This window comes from Rhinolophus hipposideros (genome assembly GCF_964194185.1).
Source record: "Rhinolophus hipposideros genome assembly, chromosome: 3".
Taxonomy (NCBI): Eukaryota; Metazoa; Chordata; class Mammalia; order Chiroptera; family Rhinolophidae; genus Rhinolophus; species Rhinolophus hipposideros.
In genome coordinates, this window is record NC_138049.1 from 50,247,694 (window position 1) to 50,272,818 (window position 25,125).

Consider the following 25,125-nt stretch of genomic DNA (forward strand, 5'->3'; position numbering starts at 1 on the left):
GACTTTATTCATTCTTTAAATTTTACATATGAAAATAGTATATTTCAACAGTTTATGTATGTGAAAAACAAATATACCAAAACTGGGATGGTGGGTTTATTTTAAGAACACTTGTGCAAATCCCCAATCTGCTATAAGGGCAGTGAATTAATGGCAGCTGAAGGAAGCGGCTCCCGTACAACTTTGGAGGACAGGAGGTGGGGGCGTGGGGACACCCAGGAAGTTTCTCCAGGAACTTGGGACTATGCCCAGGCTTGGCACTGCTTCCCGCACGCACCGTCCTTCCCAGGCTTAAGCGTGGTGGGAGCGCCGAGTCCCGGCGCGCCCGGCGTGGCTCCGCCCCGATTGCCCCCATCCGCAGGCTCAGAACTACTGTTCCCAGAAGGCCGTGCGAGTCCAGCAGGGAAGCGGCGGCGGCGGCAGGAAGGGCTCGAGCGGCGGTGGTGGCGGGTGTCGTCCTCGGTGGTGTGTCCGGCCGCCCCCGAGACCCGGACGGAGGACGCGGCCCCGATCTGTCCCTGCAACCCGGGGCGGTGGCCAGGGCGAGCCGGCGCCTCCGCCCGCAAGACGGGCCGGGGCGGGATGTAGGGCGCTGGGCTCAGAGGCCGCCGGCGCGGCTGGGGGAGAACGGAGGGCGCGCCGAGGATGGAGAGAGCGATGGAGCAGCTCAACCGCCTGACGCGCTCGCTGCGCCGCGCTCGTACCGTGGAGCTGCCGGACGGTGAGCAGGATGGCGGGGCTGGGGACGCCGGCGCCCGGAGGCGAGGGGGGACCCGGGGCGGGGCTCGGGCCGTGGCGAGGTCGGCTGGGAAAACCGACTGAAAGCTGAGAAGATGCCCGCATTTACTCTCCTGGGATGGAAGGGGTCGGGCGGGGACCCCCCCCCCCACTTTTCGCCTGCCGCTCCGGCCCAGGCCGGTGGGGGTCTGCGGGAGGGGCCCGGACCGTGCGGGTGCTGCTGGTGGAAGCAGCAGAACAGACAGAAGTTTGTCCCGACTGTCAATTAGGGGTTTTGGCGCAGGGGCAGAGATAGCGGCCGGAGGACGGGGAGCCGGATTCGGGAAGCGTTACGGGTGGGCCGTCTTACAGCCGCCGCTGGCTGGGGCTGGGGATGCGCCCGGGATAGTGCTGTTTCCTTCAAACTGCAGAGGGGCGGGGGGAGTAAGCAGTCTTCTGTTTTAGAAGGTAGCACACTATTGTATTTTAGCAATAAACAGATAAGAGAGTGTCACATATCAAACTTGTACTCTTAAAATTGTGTGTACATATTTCCACTTTTTAAAAAGATGCATGCGTGCCTCCATTATGTATCCGTCAGACATAGGTGGGGGCTCGGTGGCTCCTACAAAGAGGAAAAAGGCGCGATCCCTGTAGTTCCGGAATTTTTAGCTCCGTGTGCTAGGGAGGGTTCCTTCAGTACAGGTAAAACACTAGTAATAGAGGAGGTGAAGGAAGCAAGCCGGTTTGTTTGCCCCCTCCTGAATTCAGACGTTTTAGTGGCAGTGGGAGATGGCAGTCTGTCTCCAAGAGGCTTTCGTTTATGTATGCCCGAATGAGAGAAAGGTTAAGGAGTTATAGCTGGTAATTTTTTAAAGTGAATTTATTAGTCTGTCTAATTTTATTTTTTTCAGAGCTTTCCTTGAATTGCTGCTGGAGAGGTGATTTGTAGGTTAGGGAAGGAGACCTTGGAAGCGAGTCATCAAAGAAATGTAGGATTGGGGACTTTAGGGATAACTTTCGTGAAAAAATTTTCCCTGGTCTCTACTTATGATTCAGAACAGGGATGATTTGTGGTGATTGTTTATCAAAAATAATTTTATATTTGATACTTTGCTAGTTTGAAGTAGTTGACTGAAAATAACCTAAATATATATATATATATATATATATATATATATATATATATATATAAATTTTAGTGATTATGTATCCAGCTTCAACTTTTTCTTTCTGGTTTCACCTTCTACCTTTGAGTCCATTTCTTTATTTATTTTTTATTTTTTATTTTTTTATTGGGGAATATTGGGGAACAGTGTGTTTTTCCAGGGTGTTAAGTTGTTTTTTCAATCTGGTTGTGGGGGGGGGGCAGCTCAACTCCAAGTCAAGTCATTTTCACTCTAGTTGTGGAGGGTGCAGCTCACTGGCACATCTGGTGCTTGAACTGGTGACCTTGGTGTTATGAGCACTGCGCTCTAACCAACTGAGCCAACTGGCTGCCCAACCAGCAGCTGAGCTCCAATCTCAAGCTGTTGTGGGAATCAAACTGGCAACCTTGGTGTTATGAACACCGCACTCTAACCACACTCACCCACTGGTGGCTCAGCTCCAAGCTCAACCCATTGTTTTCAATTTAGTTGCGGAGGGTGCAGTTCACTGGCCCATGTTGGAATAGAACCGACAACCTTGTTAAGAGCTCTCACTCTAACCCACTGAGCCATCCAGCCACCCGGAGTCCATTTCTTAAATACTGCGCTCACTCATCTTCCATGGTCAAATTATTGGTATAGGTTGATGTAGAAGACTGCGTATGTAGGTTCATTGACAGCAGTTTGTATCACTTAGTTTAATTCCTAATGGTTTTTACCTAAATGTGATTTAGGAGACTGATAATGCTTCCTGGTTTTAAAAGTAGTAATATATTTTCACTGTAGAAACTTTTGAAAAGAAAGTAAAAATCTGTTATTCCACCATTCAGTAATAAACAATGTTAATATTTTTATTTCCTTCCATTATTTTTTTGTTTACCAAATTAAGATCATATTGCATATCGTATTTTATTTTGCTTTTAGAAAACATCACTTTTTTTGTATCTTTAAATATGATTTATGACTTTGTAGGTTTTTATAGGATATATGTAACAAGTATTGAATCTTTAATTTTTGTTTTTATAATAGATTTTATGAGGAGCAGCTTAGTAGTTTTTAAAGTCTTAGTCTGCCTCTATAAATATTTCCTTAGAATTTAATATGTAAAAGAACAAAAAAGATCTAATTACATCAACTTTTTTAAGGTTTTGAGTATCCACCTCTCAGCTTAATCTTTGGAAGTTTCTACCAGTAGTCTGAGAGTCTCTGGACACTAGAGAAACTGAAATAAAACTTTTTCCCATGTTGCTAGATAAAAGTGACATCTTGCTTACATTTTTTTCTCTGATTATAATGAGTTTGCTCATCTTGTTCCTTTGTCTTTGTCCCTAAGTTCTGATGAATCTTTTTGAATTCTTTGATATTGGCTCTTTCAAGTGTTGTGTGTGTGTGTGTGTGTGTGTGTGTGTGTAACATTCTAATTATAAAAATCCAAATTGTTGTGCTTGCATTTTTAAAGGCTGAGCAGAAGTTAGGAGGTCTCTCTAAATTTAGGCAATAATCAGATACTTATTTTGCTTTGTTAGAATTCAGTGATTAAGCTCTAATTGGAACAAATTATTAAGGTTGGAAGATTTTAATCAGCCTTTACTCTAAAATTAACTTTATTGTGTAGAATTAAACTGCGGATACTTGATTTACTGAGTTGAATACTGGGGAGGACATGTTTATATTTCCTTGGGATGATGAAAACCTGAGCATTGCCGTTAACTTCCAGGGACCAGGTTGTGGAGTCATCCTAGGCAGGGCTGACGTAGGAATCTTCCTTCTGAGAGAGGAAGTCAGGTGAACTTACTTTGGGATGTGGATTCTCAGTGGATTTTAAAAAGTTGGCTTACAGTAAGTATACTGTTCACTTATGTGGAAAAAGTATATGTGGAACCTGTATTACAGTGAATGTAGTTTGTTTAATAAAATAGAACTTGAGCTTATTTTAGTACATATTTGAATAATGATTAGGATAATTATAATTTTTTAAAAAAAATTACTCCCATTTGATGGTTTGAGGAGAAATTGTATAAAATACAATAAATGTGAGCTTCCTGTTTTTTTAAGGTTTTCCTTTTAGTTGTTGAGTTCTGAAACTTCATCAATAAAAATTGGCAATATATGTGATAAAGTGAAAGATTAAACTTTTCTTATCACTCTGAAAACTTTAATTATATACCTAGTTCTCAAGGTGTCTTCATGGGAGTAGAGAAGGAAGCACCTGAAAACAAATTTTATTCTGTTCTTAGTATAGTATATCCTGGACAGTCTCCTTCTAGCACCACAGTTGTGGTGACATTTGTTTCTTCATATGTTTTAGTGTATTTGAGCTCTATTTTCATAAGGTTAGATGTGACTTAAAAAATAAGATCTACATCTAAATTTTATCTAAGTAAACACCCTGTAAATAAAATCCATGTGAACTTTGTGATGCTCACGCATGCTCACTTAAAATTATGTACCATCTTGGTATGTAAGTTTTAACTCACAAATAAAGGTATTTCCTGTTCATGACTTTATTTATTATGGAGTGACTTAATTGAAATTGTCATGGCTTAGAGGTTCAGATTTTTATTGGGACATGTATTATATGAGACATAAAGAATGTCTCCATGCCCAGGGGCCTTAGTGTTGTTCAACTCCTGAGGGTTATTCACTGGTAGTGAATGGGAACAATTTAGTAGTTGCAGTTACCACTTTTAAAAAATTAAGTAGAATAAAAAGATTAGAATATATTGCATATTTGAAGAACGAGTGTTGTATTTTAGACCTTTGGTTACTATATATAGTGTATACTGGGTGCACTGTAAGGTTTTTATTATGAGGCCTTTGGAATCATCCAGGTTTGGATTCCAGCCACTTAATGCAACCATCACCCAGCTTGTTACTTAATGCTTCAGTTTTCTCATTTGTAAAATGGGGATGGATAATAATAGTGCCTACATCATAAGGTAGTTCTAGGGTAAAAGAAGTGATGCATGTAGTGTTTAGAATAGTGCCTTTAAGATAATAGTTTAAAACATGGTGGCTGTTAATTAATAGGATTCTTTGGTATTTTATTTTTATACTGAGTTATTGGGTCTGCACACTGAACTTGTGAATGTGGATTAGGACTGTATTGCTCTTCATGTATTTACTCCCAAATAGTAAAATAACAACAACAACAAAAAATGTGAAGAAGTGGCAATAACTTTTTTCCTTCTCTTCTCTAAATGCTTCAGAATATATTTCTAAATATATAAGTTTTTTCAAACATAATTGCAATACCATTATTAGAGCTAACACAATTAACAATAATGTTTTTATTATCATCAAATACCCAGTCCATATTCAGTTTCCCTTCTCAAAAATACTTTTTAAGTGTTGGTTTGTTTGAGTCAGTATCCAAAGTATGTACATTGTATTTGGTTGATTCATTTCTTAAGACTCTTTTAATCATAACAATTCCCCCTCCTTTTTCTTTTTTTTTAGCTTTTTATTTTAAAGTAATTTTAGACTTAACATACAAACTACATAAATAGTGCAGAGTTCCCATACACCCTTCACCTGTCTTCCCCTAATGTTCACATCTTGTACAACCATAGTACAGTTATCAAACTAAGGAATTAACATTGGTATAATACTATTAACTACATTACAGACTTTATTAGAATTTCACAAGTTTTCCCATTAACATCATTTTTCTTTTTTAGGATCCAAACCAAGATACCGTGTTGCATTTAGTTGACAGGTTTCATATCCATGGCCTGCCCCCAACTGTGTGATAATTCTTCAGTTATTCCTTGTCTTTAATGGCCTTGAGACTTTTTTAAGAGTACTAATCAGATGTTGTGTGGGATTCTCCTTAATTTGAGTTTGTTGATGTTTTCTCATGGTTAGATTCAAGTTATGCATTTTTGGCAAGAATATTACAAAAGTGATGTGCCCTTCTCAGTGCGTCATATCAGGAGCTACATGATATCAATCCGTATACTGTGTTTCCCCGAAAAGAAGACCTAACCAGAAAATAAGCCCTAGCCTGATTTTTAAGGATAACATCCCCTGAACGTAAGCCCCAATGTGTCTTTTGGAGCAAAAATTAGTATAAGACCTAGTCTTATTTTCAGGGATACACAGTGTTAGTTTTGGTGAAGTTACCACTTATCACTTAATTAAGGTGATATCTGTTAGGTTCTCCACTATAAATTTACTGTTTTTACTTTGTAATTAATATTTTGGGGAGATACTTGGATATTATACAACTAGTATCTTTCTCTTCAAACTTTAATTTTAGCTCCAGTGGTAACTTTTTAAGGGATAAATGGGAGTTATCAGGGTTACTTCTCTGCAAATAACTTACTAAAAAACATAAACATCTAAAATGCATTGAATTGAGAAATGACCATTACTAATGAATAAAAATAAATTCAAACACTAGGTGAAATTTATGTAAGTATAATATGGCATCACGGATGTTGTTGACTTTTAACCTTTTCTTTGGGATTATATTTCTGTGACTTTATTCTATAAAAGATATAAATGAAAATGTGAATAGTTTAAACCAATAAGTAAAAGTAAGACTTTATTGCTGTCATTAAGACTAAAAGCTTCAAAAATAATTTCTTTTGTTATAATATTGGCAAAAAGCAAGTACTTTGTATGTTTAATGTTTTAAAAATTATTTAGCATATATATCTTTAATATCCACATATATTTAAAATTCCCCCAAAGTACGTGTAAGTATGATAGAATATGAAGTCAATAAACACCTCATTGGAAGTAAAAGAAATTTTATTTGTTAAAGCTACAGAAAATATTAAGACTGTAATATTTTTCCCCTAAATCCAGATGCTAAGCACTTTTGTGGTGATGGAGAGGGGACGAGCATTACAGGGGATAAGAAATCCTGCAGTCTTGCAAGTTTTGCAATACCTCTGGTATTCTGCACTATCCTTAACCTTTTTTAACCTCTTCTTCTCATGTTTTATGTGGAGTTACGACAACTCTAAAATAGTCTTAAGTTCTATCCTTTGGAAAAAGTACGAGATAAATTCTTTTTCTGTTTTTTTTTTTTTTTTTTTACTCAGATAATGAAACTGCTGTTTATACGTTAATGCCAATGGTTATGGCTGATCAACACAGGTAAGTGGCTATTTCACAAATTTGTACTTTTTTGAGAAGTATAAATTTACCTAAAATTTTAGGTAAATACACACATGCACACACACAGGCTTTGGACACAGATGTTGTCCTGAGGCAAGTTATTTAACCTCCATTATAATTTTCTGCCTGTGAATTAAGAAACAAGATCTTCCAAGATCTTGTAAAATCTATGTAAAATTCTATGGTAAGAGATTTCTTAAATGAATAGGCAGATATTAAGTCAAGTACTTGTTTGGTCATGTAAGGTACAGTTATTTGACAGAGGGATGAGGTGTTTACACTAATAGCAGACGGTTCTGCTGTGGTTAGCATTGAGTAGTTTAGTGTAATGAGAAGAAAGTGAAGACATACTATATTTTGAAACAAGTTTAAAGTATAAATGATTTTTTTGCGTTAAGTTTCCTATCTGATATAATTAAAATATGTTTTTGTCTCTGATTTTGCTTATTTTGCCAAAATTAATATAGATGGGCCAAGCTTTCTGCAAGTGGAGATGCCAGCCGTATTCTCGTTGTTTCTCAGGAATCTAGGGGAAGCTGAAGGCAACTTAGGTGTCCTCAGAGCAGGCAACATAGAGCACAGACAAGGAAACCTTCCGCACTAATTATAGGACAGGGCAGTTGGTTTCTGGATGATACTATGCTGGCTGCCATGCTACACTTAGAGAATAGTGCCTATTTTTTTGGTTTATGTGGGACAGAATCTTTTGAATAATTAGTAAGAGTAATTAAAGAATAACTGTAGCTATTATGTTTTAAAATTTTTTTTTAATACCAACTTTTAATTTTCTTTGGCATAGGTCTGTTTCTGAACTACTATCAAATTCAAAGTTTGATGTTAATTATGCGTTTGGACGTGTGAAAAGAAGCTTGCTTCACATTGCAGCAAAGTAAGACTAAAGATATTTTGGATTAAACTCTGGTCCAGGGTAATGATCAGTAAGCTTTGAATCAGTGTTGGTCCACAGTAGTTATGAAGAGAGATGAGGACAGCTGAGTGGTTCTTTATTCTCTTTAAGGTGTAGTGTGCTATGCTTGCATTCTTTCTCTAAATAAATTGTTAACCTTGGGATTAGACTCAAGTCTCATATCTACTGTCTTAGCTTGTTCTAGATCAGATCAGAGTAGGTTAGGCAAGGGAATTGTCTTTCCTGGATGTACTTAAGAGGGTATTCACTGAAATTTTTCTTTTATCCAACCAATATGAGAATTTATATGCTAACTGCACACGAAGTCATTAGCTTTATATTTTAAAATAGAGGGTGTATATTATTTGTGACAGGATATGTATTTGTGACGGAGGTAAGACAAATTTTAGGTTAACGTAGACCTCAAAAATAATGTGTTTAATAGAGTTTTTTGTTTTTTAATTAAGCTGTATCAACTTAGGCTGTTTGTTGAATGTGTCTGAACTATTTTTAATATTATTTTAGTTGTGGATCAGTGGAATGCTTGGTTCTGCTATTAAAGAAAGGAGCAAATCCTAACTATCAAGATATTTCAGGCTGTACGCCCCTTCATTTGGCAGCTAGAAATGGGTAAATATTATGTTTTCTTAAGTAGATTAAATTGTATTATCAGTTTTCAAGGTATTCTACAAAAATGTGGTGATATTTTTTTTTACCCAGTATTTACCTTGAGAAGAGGATCTTTGGTCATTATATTCAACTTTTAAATAACTATTATATTTAAAAACTTATTAAATTGTTTACTGATATTTTTCTTTCTGAAAATGTATTTGTCAAAATTCATTTTTACTTGTAATATTTTATTTTCTGAAAAGTATAATTTTCACCTTTTTGTTTTAGTGTCCTTTTTCCTGCTAGTCTTTTGCCACATCTAACTCCGTGTCTTATTTTCCAAATTGCTTGTTTAGTTAATTTTATTAATGGAATTAAAGACAGAATAAATATATTATACCCAGTTTATTTGTAGTAATTATTTGAGAATGAGCTATATTAGAGTAAGCTTTCTAGGTAACGGTAGCTTACTCTTTTCAGTGCCAAAACTAGTTTTCATTTTAATTATGACTGTTAGTTTTCTCATTAAATGTGCTTACTAGCCCTCCTTTTATTTTTTTATTAAATAAAATTTTTCCCATATGAAAGTATTTCTAATATGTGAATATATTTTTGCCTTTCCCTGGTAACCCTGGTCGTCATCATGAACATCCTTATGTTATTGTATGCTATTTTAAATCCTACTAGATTTTTCTACAGGGTTTTTTTTTGGGTCCTTTTTGTAAAGAATTTCAGGGGTGACAGGTTATATCAATTGCTTAGAGCGTAGTGCTGATAACACCAAGGTTGCTGGTTCGATCCCATCATGGGCCACTGTGAGCTGCGTTCTGCTTAAAAAAAAAAAAAAAATTCAGATGTCACATTTCTGTCTGCGTCTACCACTGTTTTTCACTTAACACTCTGTTGGATTGACAGACAAAAATGGTTGGAATATGTTTAAAATGAAAATAAATAGTTTTTGATTCAGGACTTGAGGAACTTATAAACATTTTTCGAATGCTATAAAACTTCCTTGTGAAGGTATATATCACTGTGTCTCTTCTTTTGATTACTCTTAAAAATATATTAGTTTCCTATTTTGAATTGGGATTCTAAGTAGTTGACCTGGCTGCCTAAGTGAGATGGGTGTGGGACTAAAATTATCTAAAATTGTCAATCTCAGGCCACATTTTTGCATACAAGGATTACGGTGAAATAAAAAAGACAAGAACCATAGTGATGTCTGTGTTGAACAAGGAAAGGCATAGTGTTGACCTTATCTGCTCTGTCCCATTTCCTGATTTAGCACAGGAAACAGTTTAATTGTCCATTGTTCTAATAGGTAATAGTGTGCTGATTAAACAGTTGTTTTTAACATTAATAATAATTGGCCACATCAGCTACGTTGTAGGGTATCACACCCAAGGTCATAGAGTAAATCACTCATTAACTTGGTGAATTAATCTCAGACCTAGATATATCATCCCAGTTGTTGGTAGGATAGTGACAAAGGTCTGAAAAAGTTACATATCGAAAAATATCTCAGTACTCTTCCTTAACAACTGGAAATGAAAGGACAGATTGGTACACAGCAGGAATAAAATGTTTTTGTAGGAGGAAGACATAATCATTTAGGAGACTATTACTTCTTTTTCCTCAGTTTTGTTGAGGTTTAATTGACAAAATAGTAAGATTTTAAAGTGTACATTGTAATGATTTGACATACCTATATATTGTGAAAGGATTCCTCCCATTTAGTTAATGAGCACATCCATCACCATCACCTCACATGTTTTTCTTTTTTTTTCTGGTGATAACATTTAACTTGGAGACTTAACATTTTAAAGATGAAGAAATATGAGAGATTTTGCATGATTCACATGGCAAGTCAGTGAAGAGAAAAGGAATAAGAGGAATTCATAATACTAACAACATCAGTTTGGATGCCTTTTAATACTTAACTGTTTCAGTTTTGATTATTTATTGAACGGGTGCCTTGTATAGCTTAGAAGTACTCAATAAATGTTTGCTTCTCATGTTTTCAGAAATAGCTGTTTAATTTCTTCATGAGTTCATATTTGTGTAGACTAAAGTATAAGTCATAGGGGAATTTTGCCATGGTTGCTGGTCCATCTGTTTTTTGGGGGTTAGTTTTTTGTTTTGTTCCCTCAGCTATCATTGTCAGATGGCCTGTTTTAATATTTCTCTCTTTACCCATTAGTGCTGGGTGCATTAGTACTAAATTGCCGTCCTTTCCAGTAGAAGATCCATTAGGCTGCCACAGAGCACTTGGATGACTGGTCCCTGTGTCATTTGGGTTCCCATAAGCTTCCTAAAATTGTTGCAGAATCAGGGCAGGAAAATAGTTGCTTTCTGTCTAGGAGGATTCTGCATTGTTCACGATTGTATGAGAATGTTAAAGAGAAGACTTCAAAATTATTGTGTATCCTTAGGTTTCATATTGGTCAGATTTGAAACATGATTTTTTCTTAATTTTTTGGACTAGATAGTGAGCTCATAAAGGGCAGAGCCCGTTTGTTAATATTTTAACTCCAATTTTTAGCAAAATAGGTGCTCACTTAGTGGGTTGTTTTGACTTACTCAGGTTCTGGAAAAATAGCAATAATGATTATTAAGAAAAAGAGGATATAGTTCTCTCTTATTGCCTTCTACCTTTTGCTGTTCATTTTTGGGAGGGGGAACATTATGGATTGTTGCTTTCCTTTACCAACCCTTACCCTTAACATTTCTTTGGAACTATGTCACTGACCCATTTCCACCTATGTGCTTATTTTGGCATCAGACTGATGGTCCACAACAGGCTTTTGAGGAGGTTTTAGAAATCCAGCAATATGGATACAGGCACGCACAGACACACTTTAAACCATATGTTCATTTTAATAGGACTAGTCTGTTGTCTCATGATTATTGAAGATTTGTTTTCTAAGATTTTCAAAACAGTGTGTTAGATGAAAGAACTTCGTAAGTGTTCGAACTTACAAGTTTACTCAGAGCTTTATTTTCTTTCATTACTTTGATTATAATGCTGATTTTAAATGAGGTTTAACTTCATTTCAGATACAAAAGGCAAAGCAAGAAAAGTAATTTGTTTTCTTATAAAAGATTTATTCAGTCAATAAAAATTTTAGCTATTGACTTATAGATAATTAATAAAGTTTTATTGAAAGTACCTATGCTTAGTATTGAGTTTATTAAAGAAATATGTAATCCATGACATGAAAAACTTATGGTCTAATTGAGTAAATAGTAATATATGAGTATACACATACATATTAATACTATATGTACTAAATGCTCTCTATATACCATGTAGTATATATGTAGATACTGTCCTCGTATATTTTATATCAATGCTATATATACATAATACATATATGTACAGTACTATATTATGTTAACAAACATACCATGTTTCCCTGAAAATAAGACCTAGCCAGACAATCAGCTCTAATGTGTCTTTTGGAGCAAAAATTAATATAAGACCCAGTTTATATTATATTAATTATATTATATTATACCTGGTCTTATAGTAAAATGAGACCGGGTCTTACATTAATTTTTGCTCCAAAAGACACATTAGAGCTGATTGTCCGGCTAGGTCTCATTTTTGGGGAAAACATGGTACTACACATAATATACTATTACATATACACTCTATGTTATACATATAACTATTTACTCAACTAGATCACCAACTTTCATGCCATGGATGATATCATAGTTTCTTAATCAAAGCATATATGTGTAAAATGGATATTACATACATGTATGCATACATACATGTATTGTGCATATCACTTTTTTCCACATGAATTTTCATTTAATTATTTAATGAAGGGGAAATGGAGATGAATACTGAATAGTGACTAGTAATGGATCAGGCAAAGAGGAAACGTGAGCAGAATGAAATGGGTAGGCAATTCAAAAGGGGGTAAAGGACTTGAGTAGACATTTCTCCAAAGAAAATATGCAAATAGCCACTAAGAACATGAAAAGGTGCTCAGTATCACTAATCATTAGGAAAATGCAAATCAAAACTATAATGAGATACCACACTCATTAAAAAAACAGAAAATAACAAGTGTTGGCAAGGATGTAGAGAAATTAGAACCCTGTGCACTATTGGTGGAAATGTAAAATGGTACAGATGCTCTGCTAAGCAGTTTGGTGGTTCCTCAAAAATTTAAAAATAGAATTACCATATGATCCAACTATCCCACTTCTGGGGATGTGCTCAGTAAAATTGAGAGCAGGGTTTCGAAGAAATGTTTGTATACCCATATTCAAAGCAGCATTATTCACAGTAACTAAAATGAAAGCAATCTTAAGTATCCATTGATGGATGTATGGATAAGGAAAATGTGGTACGCAGACACACATATACACACACAGTGGAATATTACTCAGCCTTAAAAAGGAAGAAAATTCTGACATATGCTACAACATGGATAAACCTTGAGGGCATTATGCTAAGTGAAATAAGCCAGTCACAAAAAGACAAACAACTGTTTGATTCTACCTTTATGAAGTACTTAGATAAGCCCAAATTATAGAAACAGAAAGTAACATGGTAGTAGCTCGGGGCGGTGGGGGGCAGAGAGAATGGGGAATTACTTACTGATCAGTGGGCTTCAGTTTTGCAAGATGAAGCGATCTCGAGGTGGACGGTGGTGATGGTTGCACAAGAATATGAATATACTTAATGCCACTGAACTGTACACTTAAAAATAGTTAAGATGATAAATTTTATGTTATGTGTATTTTGCCACAGTAAAGATAATTAAAAATAGTGAAGTGGGTTAGGGGGATGCATACATATGCATTTTATTAATTTTGTGGTTATGTTTTTATAATTTATCTTAGTATTAACTTTTAAATAGTTCACAATCAAGAGTGTATAATACAACATTCAGACATTCTTTTGCTATATCTATTCCCCTTTTGTTAGACTTACATTTTTTGTCTTGTATTTGTAATGAAGATTACTATTCCAAATATTCAGTCAGTACTAGAAATTTCAGCATTTTGAGTGACGAATTTGTCCCAATGACATGAAAATCTCAGTGTGCTTTTTCATTATCTTGTCTTTGAGTTATAGAAACAATTTATATTTTATTTCAAATGTTATAGGGTTTATTTAAATATTGCAGTTTATTTAAATATTGTTATAGGGTTTATTTAACTATTGCAGGATTGATAATTTACCATCAACTAATGTTGAATGTAGTTAATACTTCATTAAAATAATTGTCATTTGTTTATTTTTCTAGCATTAGTTATTTGTGACTGTCTCTTTCTCTTTTCAGGCAGAAGAAATGCATGAGTAAATTATTAGAATACAGTGCTGATGTCAACATTTGTAATAATGAAGGCCTTACAGCAGTAAGTGCTAAGTATTTTATGTGAGATTTTAAAAATACTTTTTAGAAAATAATATTGAAGGTGATAGTAATGCAAAATATAGTACAAGTGTTTTTACAGCTCAGTTCTTTGTGGTAATTAAGAAGATGTGGAATGATTTGAGATACAGTCTTTAGGAATGTTTATTAAGAGGAGTTTTGGTTCACCTTTTCCCCTCTTTCTCCTTTTCCCTTCTTTTTAAGTTTCTGACCTTTGTTTGTTTTGAAGTCTAATTCCCTTAGCTTTTGTCACTGACTTTCAAGGGATTTCTTAGGAACATCTCTGCTAATGTGTCATTATAGGAGAGCTGTTTTTCATTCTGTCCTTTTGAATTCTTTTAATATATACATTGTGGGAAAATTGGATGGGTAGGCATAAAGGAAAAAAAAGGTAACAAGGGAATGATGTCACCTGTATTCCTTGCACTCAGAGTTAATTGCTGTTAATATTTTGGCCTATAGCCTTTCAGGCTTGTTAGGTCTTACTTAGTATTTTTATTCATTTTGCCATGTCACTTACTTTTAAAAAACCAGTTACTATATTTTTGATCCACATAGATATTATAGAGAGGTATGTGATATTTCTGAAGAGATTGAAGTCCAAAAATTTTAATCAAGTTGTTATTATTCAATGGTGCATTATTTGTTTTAGAAGTAGAGATAAAATAGAATTATGTGATTACTGGAAATTGGTTTGAAGTCATGACGGAAGATACTAAGTTTTATTTATTAAAGTTTACTTATCTATATATAAGGTGATGGATGTTTTATTAATAATTAACTCAGTAAAAAAATTTTTTTACCTCCCTTTGGTAGTGTTTATAGGTTTTAAATCTTTTAATTTATGAATAAAGAAGAACATTGAGTATTTTCATACCTTGACAGTTTTCAAGACCTTTCTGATTAAGAATTTTTGCTTGAGGGGCTGGAGGGTGGAGCAGAAAAAGAAAAGTTTCCCTAAGATTTGAATTATCCTGAGAATGACTTATTAAAGAAGAAGCTCAATCATGATTATATGGAATCCCCAATTCCTGTGATAATCCAGGTGTTGTTACAGATTAACAATATAACACCATCCCTGTAAAGAAAAACTGTATTTTGAATATCTACAGCATGCTTAGTGATATGATAGGTACCACAGAGGTTTAGAAAACGATGGCATTGACATAGATCAATCCTTAGGGCACTATCTAGTATAAGCAAGGTAAGATGTCCAAAATTCATATCATCTGTTTAATCTCCTAAGTTTTTATCTGCTAATTTCTTCTCCTCACTTCTGAACTTTAATGGAAGTAGAGAGAAATTTTTTTCAAATCCAATTTTTGTTTAAAAAATGACTCATGCATATATGTAAAGAGTCATTTGATTCCATAAGGCTTGTTATAGCAAAACAGCATCTGCTCTCTTTCTACCTGGAATAGACCTCGGTGTTCTCTCGTGTGGCCCTCTTTGGTGTGGTGTACCTCCTCTTGGAAACCATCCTGGCCGCCGTGCGTGTTCCTCCTTAGTCCCAGACTACCATGGTGAAATGAACTCCACAGTACAGCTCATTGACATCAGCTGAAGGAAGTTGGGATGGCAAAAATATGCTGCTGCAGAATTGAATAGTTGCCACAAACATGGGGGAGGAAAAGCCAAAGGCTCCTGAGAAGGAATAAACCTTCAGCCGGGAGCCAAGAGCCCCAGGATTTTTTGTACAAAAGGAGAGAATTGTTGACGACATGCTTTCTAGGCTGGTCTCCCTCACAAGGGACCCCTCATGTTTCTTCATTTGTTCTTTCAACAGGAATTTCTTGAATACCTACTATGTGCTTGATCCTGAAGATTTTCTCCTTTTTTCAAAAAGTTTTATAATTTGACGCATGGAACAAATGACACATCTATGATCTATTTTGAGCTAATATTTGTGTAATATGTGACACTTAAATCGAGGTTCTTTTTTTTTTTTTTTTTTGCCTATGAAGTCCAATTATTCTAGTATTGTTTGTTGAAAAGGCTATTCATCCTGAATGAAATTGGGTTTGCATCTTTCTCAAAAAATCTGTTGGGCATATTTGTATGGGTTTATTTCAGGGTCCTCAGTTCTGTTCTATTGATCTATGTGTCTGCCCCTTTGCCAGTACCACACTGTCTTGATCATTGTAGCTATTTATCAGGCAGAGTAATTTCTCCCACTTTATTTTTCTTTGTAAAGATTGTGTTAGCTATTCTGGTTCCTTTGCCTTTTCCATATAAATTTTAGAATAAACTTGTCTATGACAAAAAACCTTGCTGGGGTTTTTATTGGAACTGCATTAAACCTATAGGTCAGTTTGGGGAGAATTGACATCTTTACTGTGTTTAGTCTTCCAATCTATTAGCACAGTATGTCTCCATTTATTTAGGTCTTAGATTTCTTTCATTAGCATTACTGTTCAGCATACAGACTTTGTGCATATGTTAAGTGTATAAGCTAAATATTTCATTTTCTTTGGAGCAGTTGTAAATGGTATTGTGTTTTTAATTTCGATTCCTGCATGTTCACTGATAGTATGTAGAAATGCAGTTGCTTTTTATGCATTGATTATGTATCTTGTGACTTTGCTGAACTCACTTATTGGTTCTAGGAGTTTTTTGTAGATTCCTTGGGATTTTTTGTAATCTGCAAATAGAAGATAGTTTTATCTTTTCCTTTCTATCTGTATGTCTTTTATCTCTGTTTCTTGTCTTATTGCAGCTTAAATTTTTTTTGAAGTTTTCTAAGTACTTAATTATTAATCCATACCAAACTTTCCCTGAACTTGTAAATATCCTCATAATACATATTCAGTACCTTTCATCTTGATTCGTTTTAAAGGAGTCTCTCATGAAGACCTCTGTCTTTGTAAGCCAGATTGGTTGATTTTTAGGCTGCTTCACAGTTGTTTGGGATGTCTTTTCACAATCATTCTGGAGATTCCTTTGGCCTTTCTCTAGTTTTTGGTTCTTTGTTATATAGGTTCTGTTTTTCACAGCTATTCTGTCAGTTTGGGGGAGCTCATTTTCAAATAGTTAATTGGGAAAGGATGCATGGGAGGTAAATTTGTTGACACTTTGCATGATTGAATATTGCTTGAGTCTTTCAGTCTGTCTGATTATGTAATTGATAATTTAGCTGACAGTAAAATTCTAGGCTAGATGTTGTTTTCCATTAGGATTTTAAAAGCATTGCTTCTGGCTTTCAGTTTTGAAGTTTGGTGCCATTTTGATTCGGATTCTTTTTAGGAAACTTGTTTTGTTTTTTTCTCTCTAGAAACGTATCGAATTTATTTTGTCCTTAGAGTTATAAATTGCATGATTATATGTCTTGTTTTGGATTAATTTTATCCCTTTGGCTGGGTAATACTGAGGTTCTGTCAACCTGGAAACTCATGTAATGGGAGCTCATGAGAAATTTTCATAAATTACTTCTTTAGTGATTTCCATTCCTCTGTTTTTGAATTCTGTTATTTGAACGTTGGACTGGGATAGCCTTTTGATTTTCTTATTTTTTCTCTTGTTTCTCCATTTCTTTGTCTTTTTTGTGCTTTCTGGAAGACCTCAATATTCTGAATCTTCTTTTGAGTTTACATGTCTCTAAACACAGTATTAATTTCTGAGAGTTTTTTCTTGTTTCTTTTTTTGGAACTATTTTGTTGTTGTTGTTGTTGTTGTTGTTGTTGTTGTTTTAATAGTATCCTGTTCTTATTTCAAGGATGCAGTCAGTATGTTTTCTCTCTCAGAGTATTAAATACAGTTTTTTTTGGAAGTTTTCTATTTGAATATTCATAGTTCCTTTTTCCTCTACTTTTTGCTTTTTTTATTTTTTATTTATATTTTTATTTGGTCTCAAATTAGATGCATTTGTCAAATGTTTGGTAGAACAACAGGAAAAAGCTCTTCGAAAGAGTGAGGTTTGTTCACTGTTGGCCTCAGTATAGGGGGATCCTATTGGATATTTGCCTTTAGGATCCTTCCAGATGTCAGTTTCTTTGGCATTTACTTACGAGCTGGTTAGATTCCTCTGAGAAAGCTCTTCTACCCGGAGGATGCTGGCGTTCTTGATGCTGGGTAGAGAAGAATGCTTTGGGATTTCAATATTCAGTGTGTAAACTTGCACTTTACCTGTTTTTTCAGTGTGGTACTCTTGCGTCAGTGTGCCTGGTGTCTCTTATCTAGACATCTCTATTTTCAAGCCTCAGTTCTGTCAGACTGGGGAGGGGCATTTATTGGCCATGCAGAGTTGGGAAGGGATGGGGATCTATGAGTCTAAATCTTATGAAATAAACTTTCAACTGATGTGGTTCTAGTCCCACATTTGCCCCTGCTTCAAGAGGTGCAGGGTGCTTACTACTGATTTAACCCCTACCTAGCTTTTGGGAGTTCTGTGATCTGAATCACCTTCCTCCTTGGCTTTTTCTGCTTCTGGTTTAGGATTTAGCTTTTGTTTCTGACAAGTCAAAAGCTTCCAGCTTCCAAAATTCGTTGCTATTGTATTCTTTTCTTTATCTTAGTGAGTCTGTCCTTTAAGTGCTCTTTACTGTTATTTCAATGGTGTTTGGGGAAGTTCCATGACATATTTTTTAATGGAAAAAAGTAAAATGAAAATGCATGGATAGCATAGTCCAAAGTTTTAACATTGACTGTCCTTGAGCAGTAGATTTACATGCTTTATATTTTTATCCTTCCTATATATTTTATTGTTTGGATATGATGCACATGTTACTTGTAAAATACAGGATACATGCATCATATGTAAAGATTAAGACATCTACTGTGTTACTTTTTGACTCATGTTTACTTCTGGGGAAGGGAAAATATCCATTGCTTTTTCTCTAGAGTGAAGCTATGCATAGAGTCCAGAGTCATCTAAGAAGCGGAATATTTGATGATTCTAAGTCTATACTTAACTACTTTTAACCATGAAGGTGCTTGATTTTGGTGTAACCTACATCTTGATGCGTATTTTTCCCCATATAAAAATATAGGGAAAAAGTATAAAGGCTTGAATATTAATTTTAGTGTTTACTGTGTGTATCATACCCACAGTTGAGAAATAATCACATTATTTATCTGCTGTTTTTATATGAAACACTCTTGCATAAATGCTAAGTAACTGAATGGCTGCACAGATACACTGGCTGGCTGTGAATGGGCGGACGGAGTTGCTCCATGATCTTGTGCAGCACGTCAGTGACGTCGACGTGGAGGACGCCATGGGGCAGACGGCGCTGCATGTGGCCTGCCAGAATGGTCACAAGACGGTAAGCTTCGCGGGGAGAGCTTCCAGTTGCATGTCTTTATTGAAAGCTTTGAATCCATGAAACGTTTTTTTCTGTGAATAACTGGGAACGTGAAGCGTCATAGCAAATTCTTACATTTTCTATATCATACAGACTTCTGATTATTTATCCACATAGTATTTTATGTGGATAAAAGGAATAGAAAAACAGTGCTTTTAAATCTATTCAAAATATTTGTAATTTGGATTTCAATTTTATTTCTGATTCATAGATTGTAATAGCTGAATGTATTAAAATTTTAAATGTATGTTCTCAGTTTTATCAAATAAATTTTTCATATTTTATTTTTTACTATTAAGCTTCTATTGGGATTAGATAGTAAAAAAAATGAGCACTGACATTGCTAAAATAGTTCAACTTGGGTTATCGTATTTGTCTACTGTCTTGGAATATGATACAAGGACTAGAGTGACAGTTGTTTTCTTTCTGATGTTTGATTTCTAAAATCATGCATCTGTTTTATAGCAATACTTTCCTGTTATTCCTATGTACAAACGTTTGGCTTTTAAAATTATTAGTAGTTTTCTTTCTCATTAGGAGACTTTGCTGCCTTAAATGGTTATTAGCTTAAGATTTTAGAAGAATTTGTGCTTTGCAATAATTTGCTATCCTGGTTACTTTCAGGGTGTTGTTTTTCCCTCCACATTTAATGTTATTGGTTATAGAATGTTGTTTATTTACTTGCTAACAATAACAAAATACAACCAAAAACAAAAAATCACCACCAACAACTACAAAGATACAAGTCTGTTTATTTTTTATTTATTTTTTAAATTTCATTGGGGAATATTGGGGAACAGTGTGTTTCTCCAGGGCCCATCAGCTCCAAGTAGTTGTCCTTCAGTCTAGTTGTGGAGGGCGCAGCTCACTGGCCCATGTGGGAATCGAACCACTAACACTAACCCTGTTAAGAGCTCACGCTCTAACCAACTGAGCCATCTGGCCGCCCCATACATTTTTTTTGTACACTGTTTTATCTTTTTTTTGGGAGAATTCCCAGTGGAATTGTTAATTTCTATCTCTGCAAACACATTTCTCCCAACTTGGGTTCAGGATGTGGGATCCTACATGTGTAGACACTATTTTGACCTCAGTTCACAGAATATTTTACTTTAAGATAGTGAGGCTGTAGTTGACAGTCTTATATGTATACTAAGAGTTCTATAAAAGGAGGAATATAGGATTTTTTTTTCTCCTGAAATTTCTTCTGAACATCAGTATTCATTTTTATTTTTTTGTCTTTTATCATCTGAAAACTAACCCAGTATTTTGAAGGAGTATTCTTTCCCATTAGTTTTCACTTTCTCAGCATTAACATTATTAAATTTAAAAAATGTTCTGTGTGGAAAAAAATTACCTGAAATGTGCTAATCTTGAATGGCCCAGGTTTTTAAGCAACTCTTACACATATTACAGAGTGAATTGTGCTTGTAGCTCTCATAGGACCAGAAAAGCATCTACTTTAATATAAGCACTGTCTGCTATTAACAGATAAGTGGAGTGTCATTTACTAAGATTGCAAACCCTACTTGTTGCCCAGGAACTTGTGCAGGAGAAAACTGGAGTTCAGATTAGAAATGAGGTACAAAAGACAATTTTAGCTGCCTTGAATCAGTGAAGAAGCAAGAATTACTAAGAAGACCTTGGCTCAAAGCATGAGCATTGCAGGCTGCATTAGAAATTTAGAATTGCCTTCTGAAATTATTGAAGAGTAGTTAGTGTAAGTATAATATATTCCATATGGTGTGCAACCTAAAGCAGGTGTGGTAAAGTAAGGGAGAATTCCTCATAGTTAAATGCCTTTGAAGAATTGTATTCTCAGAAGATTTAAAGGGAGCCTGACTTCACTGTGGTGATGAATTTCACAGGGTGAGATTTTGCAGATATAGTAAAAGAGGAAGTGTACAAAAACTCACATTAACTTGTGGTTTATGGTATTGGTGAGTGAATTCCATTTTGTCATAGTTCATCAGTTATAGTTATCTGCAAGGATCATATACAGATAATGTTGAAAATTATTTTATGAATCATTTCATCTTTAATCCTTTTCCAATTAGGGCAAGAAGAAACCTTGAAAAATTAGTTTATCTCCTAGCCTCCAGGATGCATTATACCTCTAAAACATCTTTGGATAGTTATGCTGATATTACCTATATCTCATAATTACTCGTATATTTTTGGGATGTGCTAAAATCTCAGTAGGCGAACATATCTTTTTGTCTTGAGTTTGATGTGATTTACTGGGCTATGAGATACGGTAAGTTATTACACGATAGGGATTATTGATTTTTTTAAAATACTTTGTATATCTTTCCATAAGTTGAATACTGAGTCTAAAATGCGTTGTCAGGTTTCATAGTGACTTATTTTAGTGGCAAGTGAAAATAGTCTTTTCATTAATGTCTCAAAATAGTCAGTTCTTGCATCAATTTATTAAAAGATACTCAATACTTGTATCCATGTAGACATAGATTTTGAGATTGTTTTATTTTTAAGCGTAAAAGTTTTCATATTATGTTTTATAAAATGAAATACAAAACTTTGAATGGGAAAGAAACTCCATTTAAAAACACTTTTAAAGCATATCATTTCTTTGCAAATTGAAGGGGCAGATGTGATAAAAAAAGAATCTTCTGAAATTTACCTTCTAATCTCATTTTAGGGTAAATCTCAGGCGTACATGAAAAGATTTTGAGTAATTGGCAAAGAGTTCTAAAGCTTTATAGAATTTATAACTGAATACTATATTCTTGCTTTAATGACAAGAAATGCTTTTCAGATTTACATTACTTTTTTAAAGATAAAAAATTTAGAAGATTCATTCATTTTTGCCATACTCAAGAAATGAAGTAACCTTTGCCATGACTTCATATAGGACTATCTGTTTCATTAGAGGTAAACTGAGATAAAGGTGTCATCATCCTCTTGTTGGAAGGAAGCAGTGTGGGCAATTGAAGAGTGCACTCTGACCTTTTTTTGTCCTTGCAACATAATAGCATTGTGATTTTAAACAACTTCTATTACTATTTATAAATGATCAGATGAAAGAAACAATCGTAACAACTCCTTAATAATGTAATTCTTTATAACTTTCCTAATAACAGGTCAGCTGTTATTAGCTGTACAATACCAGAATTATGGTTAGTCTTTGGATATTGATTTTAACAAATCAATTCAGAGTTTGATTATTCAGCTAGCTTATTATATAGCCTCTGGCAACTTTTCTTTCCCTGTTCTTATTGACCTCCTAAGGTATATTGTGTCTACTGATTACATAATTAAGGAAAGTATTGTGAAGTGTCTTTGGAAGACACTTAAGAGCAACAATAGTATTGGTACTGTTACTACCATTATTAACATGAAGATGTGATTCTGCAAGAAAAGCACAGAGAGCAGTATCTGGTTCCTTAATTCATTTACTCTTGTGCAGTAAGCTAGGTCCCGTGTGTTGTTTGAGTTTTAATCTTATTTTTAGAAAGAGTAGTAAAACTTAATATTATTCTACGTAGGTATAATTGATTCCAACTTTTTGGCCATAAATTGAACTTACTTTATGGTTAAATTTTTTCTTTGTCATTAGCTAGGATTTATTAATGTGTTGAATTACCACAAATAGTTGCTTACTGTTTTTCTGGAATAACTTGAATTTAGAAACCCTAGAGAGCTGTCAGATGGTTCAATTTCAATTTATGTAAGTTAGAGTACATAGCAGGATTAGTTTATGGACGGATTTCAATTAACTTATAAAAGAAATTCTATTTTTATCAGAATAAACTTTATATTGCTGAATTTACATAGCTGAATATGAAGCTTCACAACCATATAAAATGATAGTTGAGCCCTGCTTAGAGCAAATTTAAGCTCCTGAATCTTAAAAGCAGTTGTTTGATAGAACCAAACCGCTTTTTTTACTGAAATTGTAGGCTTATTAAGGAACAGTGCTCCCCTATGTTCAGCTTCCAAGTATTGATTGTTGGTACCTTTAGCCATTTTCCAACTTTCATCCAGAGATTATAGGACAGCCATGGTTAATGGAAAGCTTTTGCAAAAACATTAATTGGATTCAGCTCTGAGACACACAGGTAGATAGACTAACATTTCATAATGTATTTTTAGGTTCAGGGTAATTTTATGTATTCTAATGTTCAAATTCTCGTTTATCACTCCTGGGAAATATAAGCAAATAGTAGAAAGTTGTCCTGTTCTCTGATTTTTCTAGCACACCTGGACAATATTGATTTTTTGCTAGATACTACCTAAGAGTTTAAAGTTTCTGTAGGTTTAGGTGGACAAATTTCTAGAGAAGACCTATAAAAACCAGTCACTGAGTAGTGAGTTGGCCTTTTGTTTTTTTAGTGCATAAGTTACTTATGCATTTCTGTTAAGTCATGTCATCAGAAGTTTTTTTTAATGTTCAGGATTTTTTTAATTTAATTAAATTTATTGGGATAACATTGGTTAATAACCAGAATTATTTTTAAACAAAAGATAAAACAAATATGCTTGCTTTTTTTGTTTTTTGGTCTTTTAGCAAATAATACCACAGTCAGATTTTTACTTGTAGTTTTAATATTGAATTATCTATTCCTTTTTACTTTGCTAAGTGTTATTTAGAGACTTGACATTGATAAAATAGAGCTGCCTTGGATTTCTTACCTTGTAATTTATCAGTGTATTGGACACAGGTGGTCTTTGTTAGTCATTGCCTTCAATTAAATGACTTTTGTGATTGACCCGAACATTAGTTTTGCACATTAGTTTTCTACTCAGGATATTGTTTTAACACTTGAAAGGTCACGAAGTTTGTTGAAAATGTGTTGTTTTCTTCTTAAGTAATTTTTGAAGGCCATATGAAAATCCCCTTTCAATGCTTTTCCTTCAAGGTTCCTTCCCAGCAGTTTCTTAGTGTGTATGGTGAAAGACACCCATTGTTGATTATCTAAGAATAGGAGAATAGTTTTCTATTTTTTTTTTTTTTTTAAAGGGGAGCGGATTGGACAGGGAATTGGAAGTTCTGAATTATTTTAAAAAGATATTTTGGTGATCTAAATTAGGCATATAAAATGATTTCAGTTCAGTGTAGTTGTTAAAATTGTGTGTTAAACCATAACTTGAAAAATATAGTAGTTAGCTATCAGTCACAAGTATTTATGTTGGTATATTTTTACATGTTTACATTAAATTGTAACTGCTGAGCTTAATATTTGCAAATGAGACATCATAACATTTGGAAAACAGAAGAGCTTAGGACCACTGTAAATCACAATTCTGTTTTTTTGGACTTAGTGGCTTATAGTCTGTTAAGCAGACAGTACAGTTTTCACAGAAGTATTTGTATTTAGGGCTCTAGGGGTGAGAAATTTGCTAAAACAAATTGAATTCAAATCTGTCTTAGAATGCTATCAATTTTTCTGGATAGGTTTAATTACCATTTACATAATTTAATTCTTTTGTCTCTTGGTCTTCCTTTTCCACAAGAATGTAAGCTTCATGAGGGCTAATGTTTTTTGTCTATTTTGTTTATTGATGTAACTCCAGCTTTAGAGTAGTCCTTCGCACATAATAGACGTTGAAATTTTTGTTGAAAGGTGGAATGGGCTAGTCATATGCAGTATCATTTCGACCAACTTTTTTCTGCTATTTTGTTTCCATTTCTGAGTGTCACTTTTTTCTTTTGTACCTTTAATTGTAGTGTATATTGATAGTGCTGATTCTTATAAAAGGTCATATCTGATTTGTTTGTAACTGTTGTTGGAAATCTTTGCTTTGGGGATTCCTTAGGGACTTTAGTAGTTGCATCCAGAATTTATTCTCTTCAGTTATGTTGTTGCCTTACGCTTGTGTATAGTTTAAAATCTTCAAGCAGTATTGTTTCTTAAAGAGCTTTTACGTATTTATTTCAATTTAATAAA

General features: G+C 34.6%; 1 protein-coding gene across 5 annotated transcripts in view; it reads left to right on the plus strand.

Annotated features, from left to right (window-relative positions):
- Window positions 1-390: 390 nt before the first annotated feature.
- Window positions 391-25,125, plus strand: part of HACE1 (HECT domain and ankyrin repeat containing E3 ubiquitin protein ligase 1) — an 89,929-nt gene continuing 65,194 nt past the window's right edge. For all 5 annotated transcript variants that reach the window (XM_081044916.1, XM_081044917.1, XM_081044918.1 and 2 more), the window contains exons 1-6: window positions 391-721; window positions 6,920-6,974; window positions 7,795-7,884; window positions 8,428-8,532; window positions 13,821-13,896; window positions 19,043-19,174. In XM_081044916.1, the coding sequence (XP_080901042.1) occupies window positions 646-721; window positions 6,920-6,974; window positions 7,795-7,884; window positions 8,428-8,532; window positions 13,821-13,896; window positions 19,043-19,174 (534 nt within the window). In that variant the 5' untranslated portion in view covers window positions 391-645. The remainder of the gene's footprint in view (window positions 722-6,919; window positions 6,975-7,794; window positions 7,885-8,427; window positions 8,533-13,820; window positions 13,897-19,042; window positions 19,175-25,125) is intronic.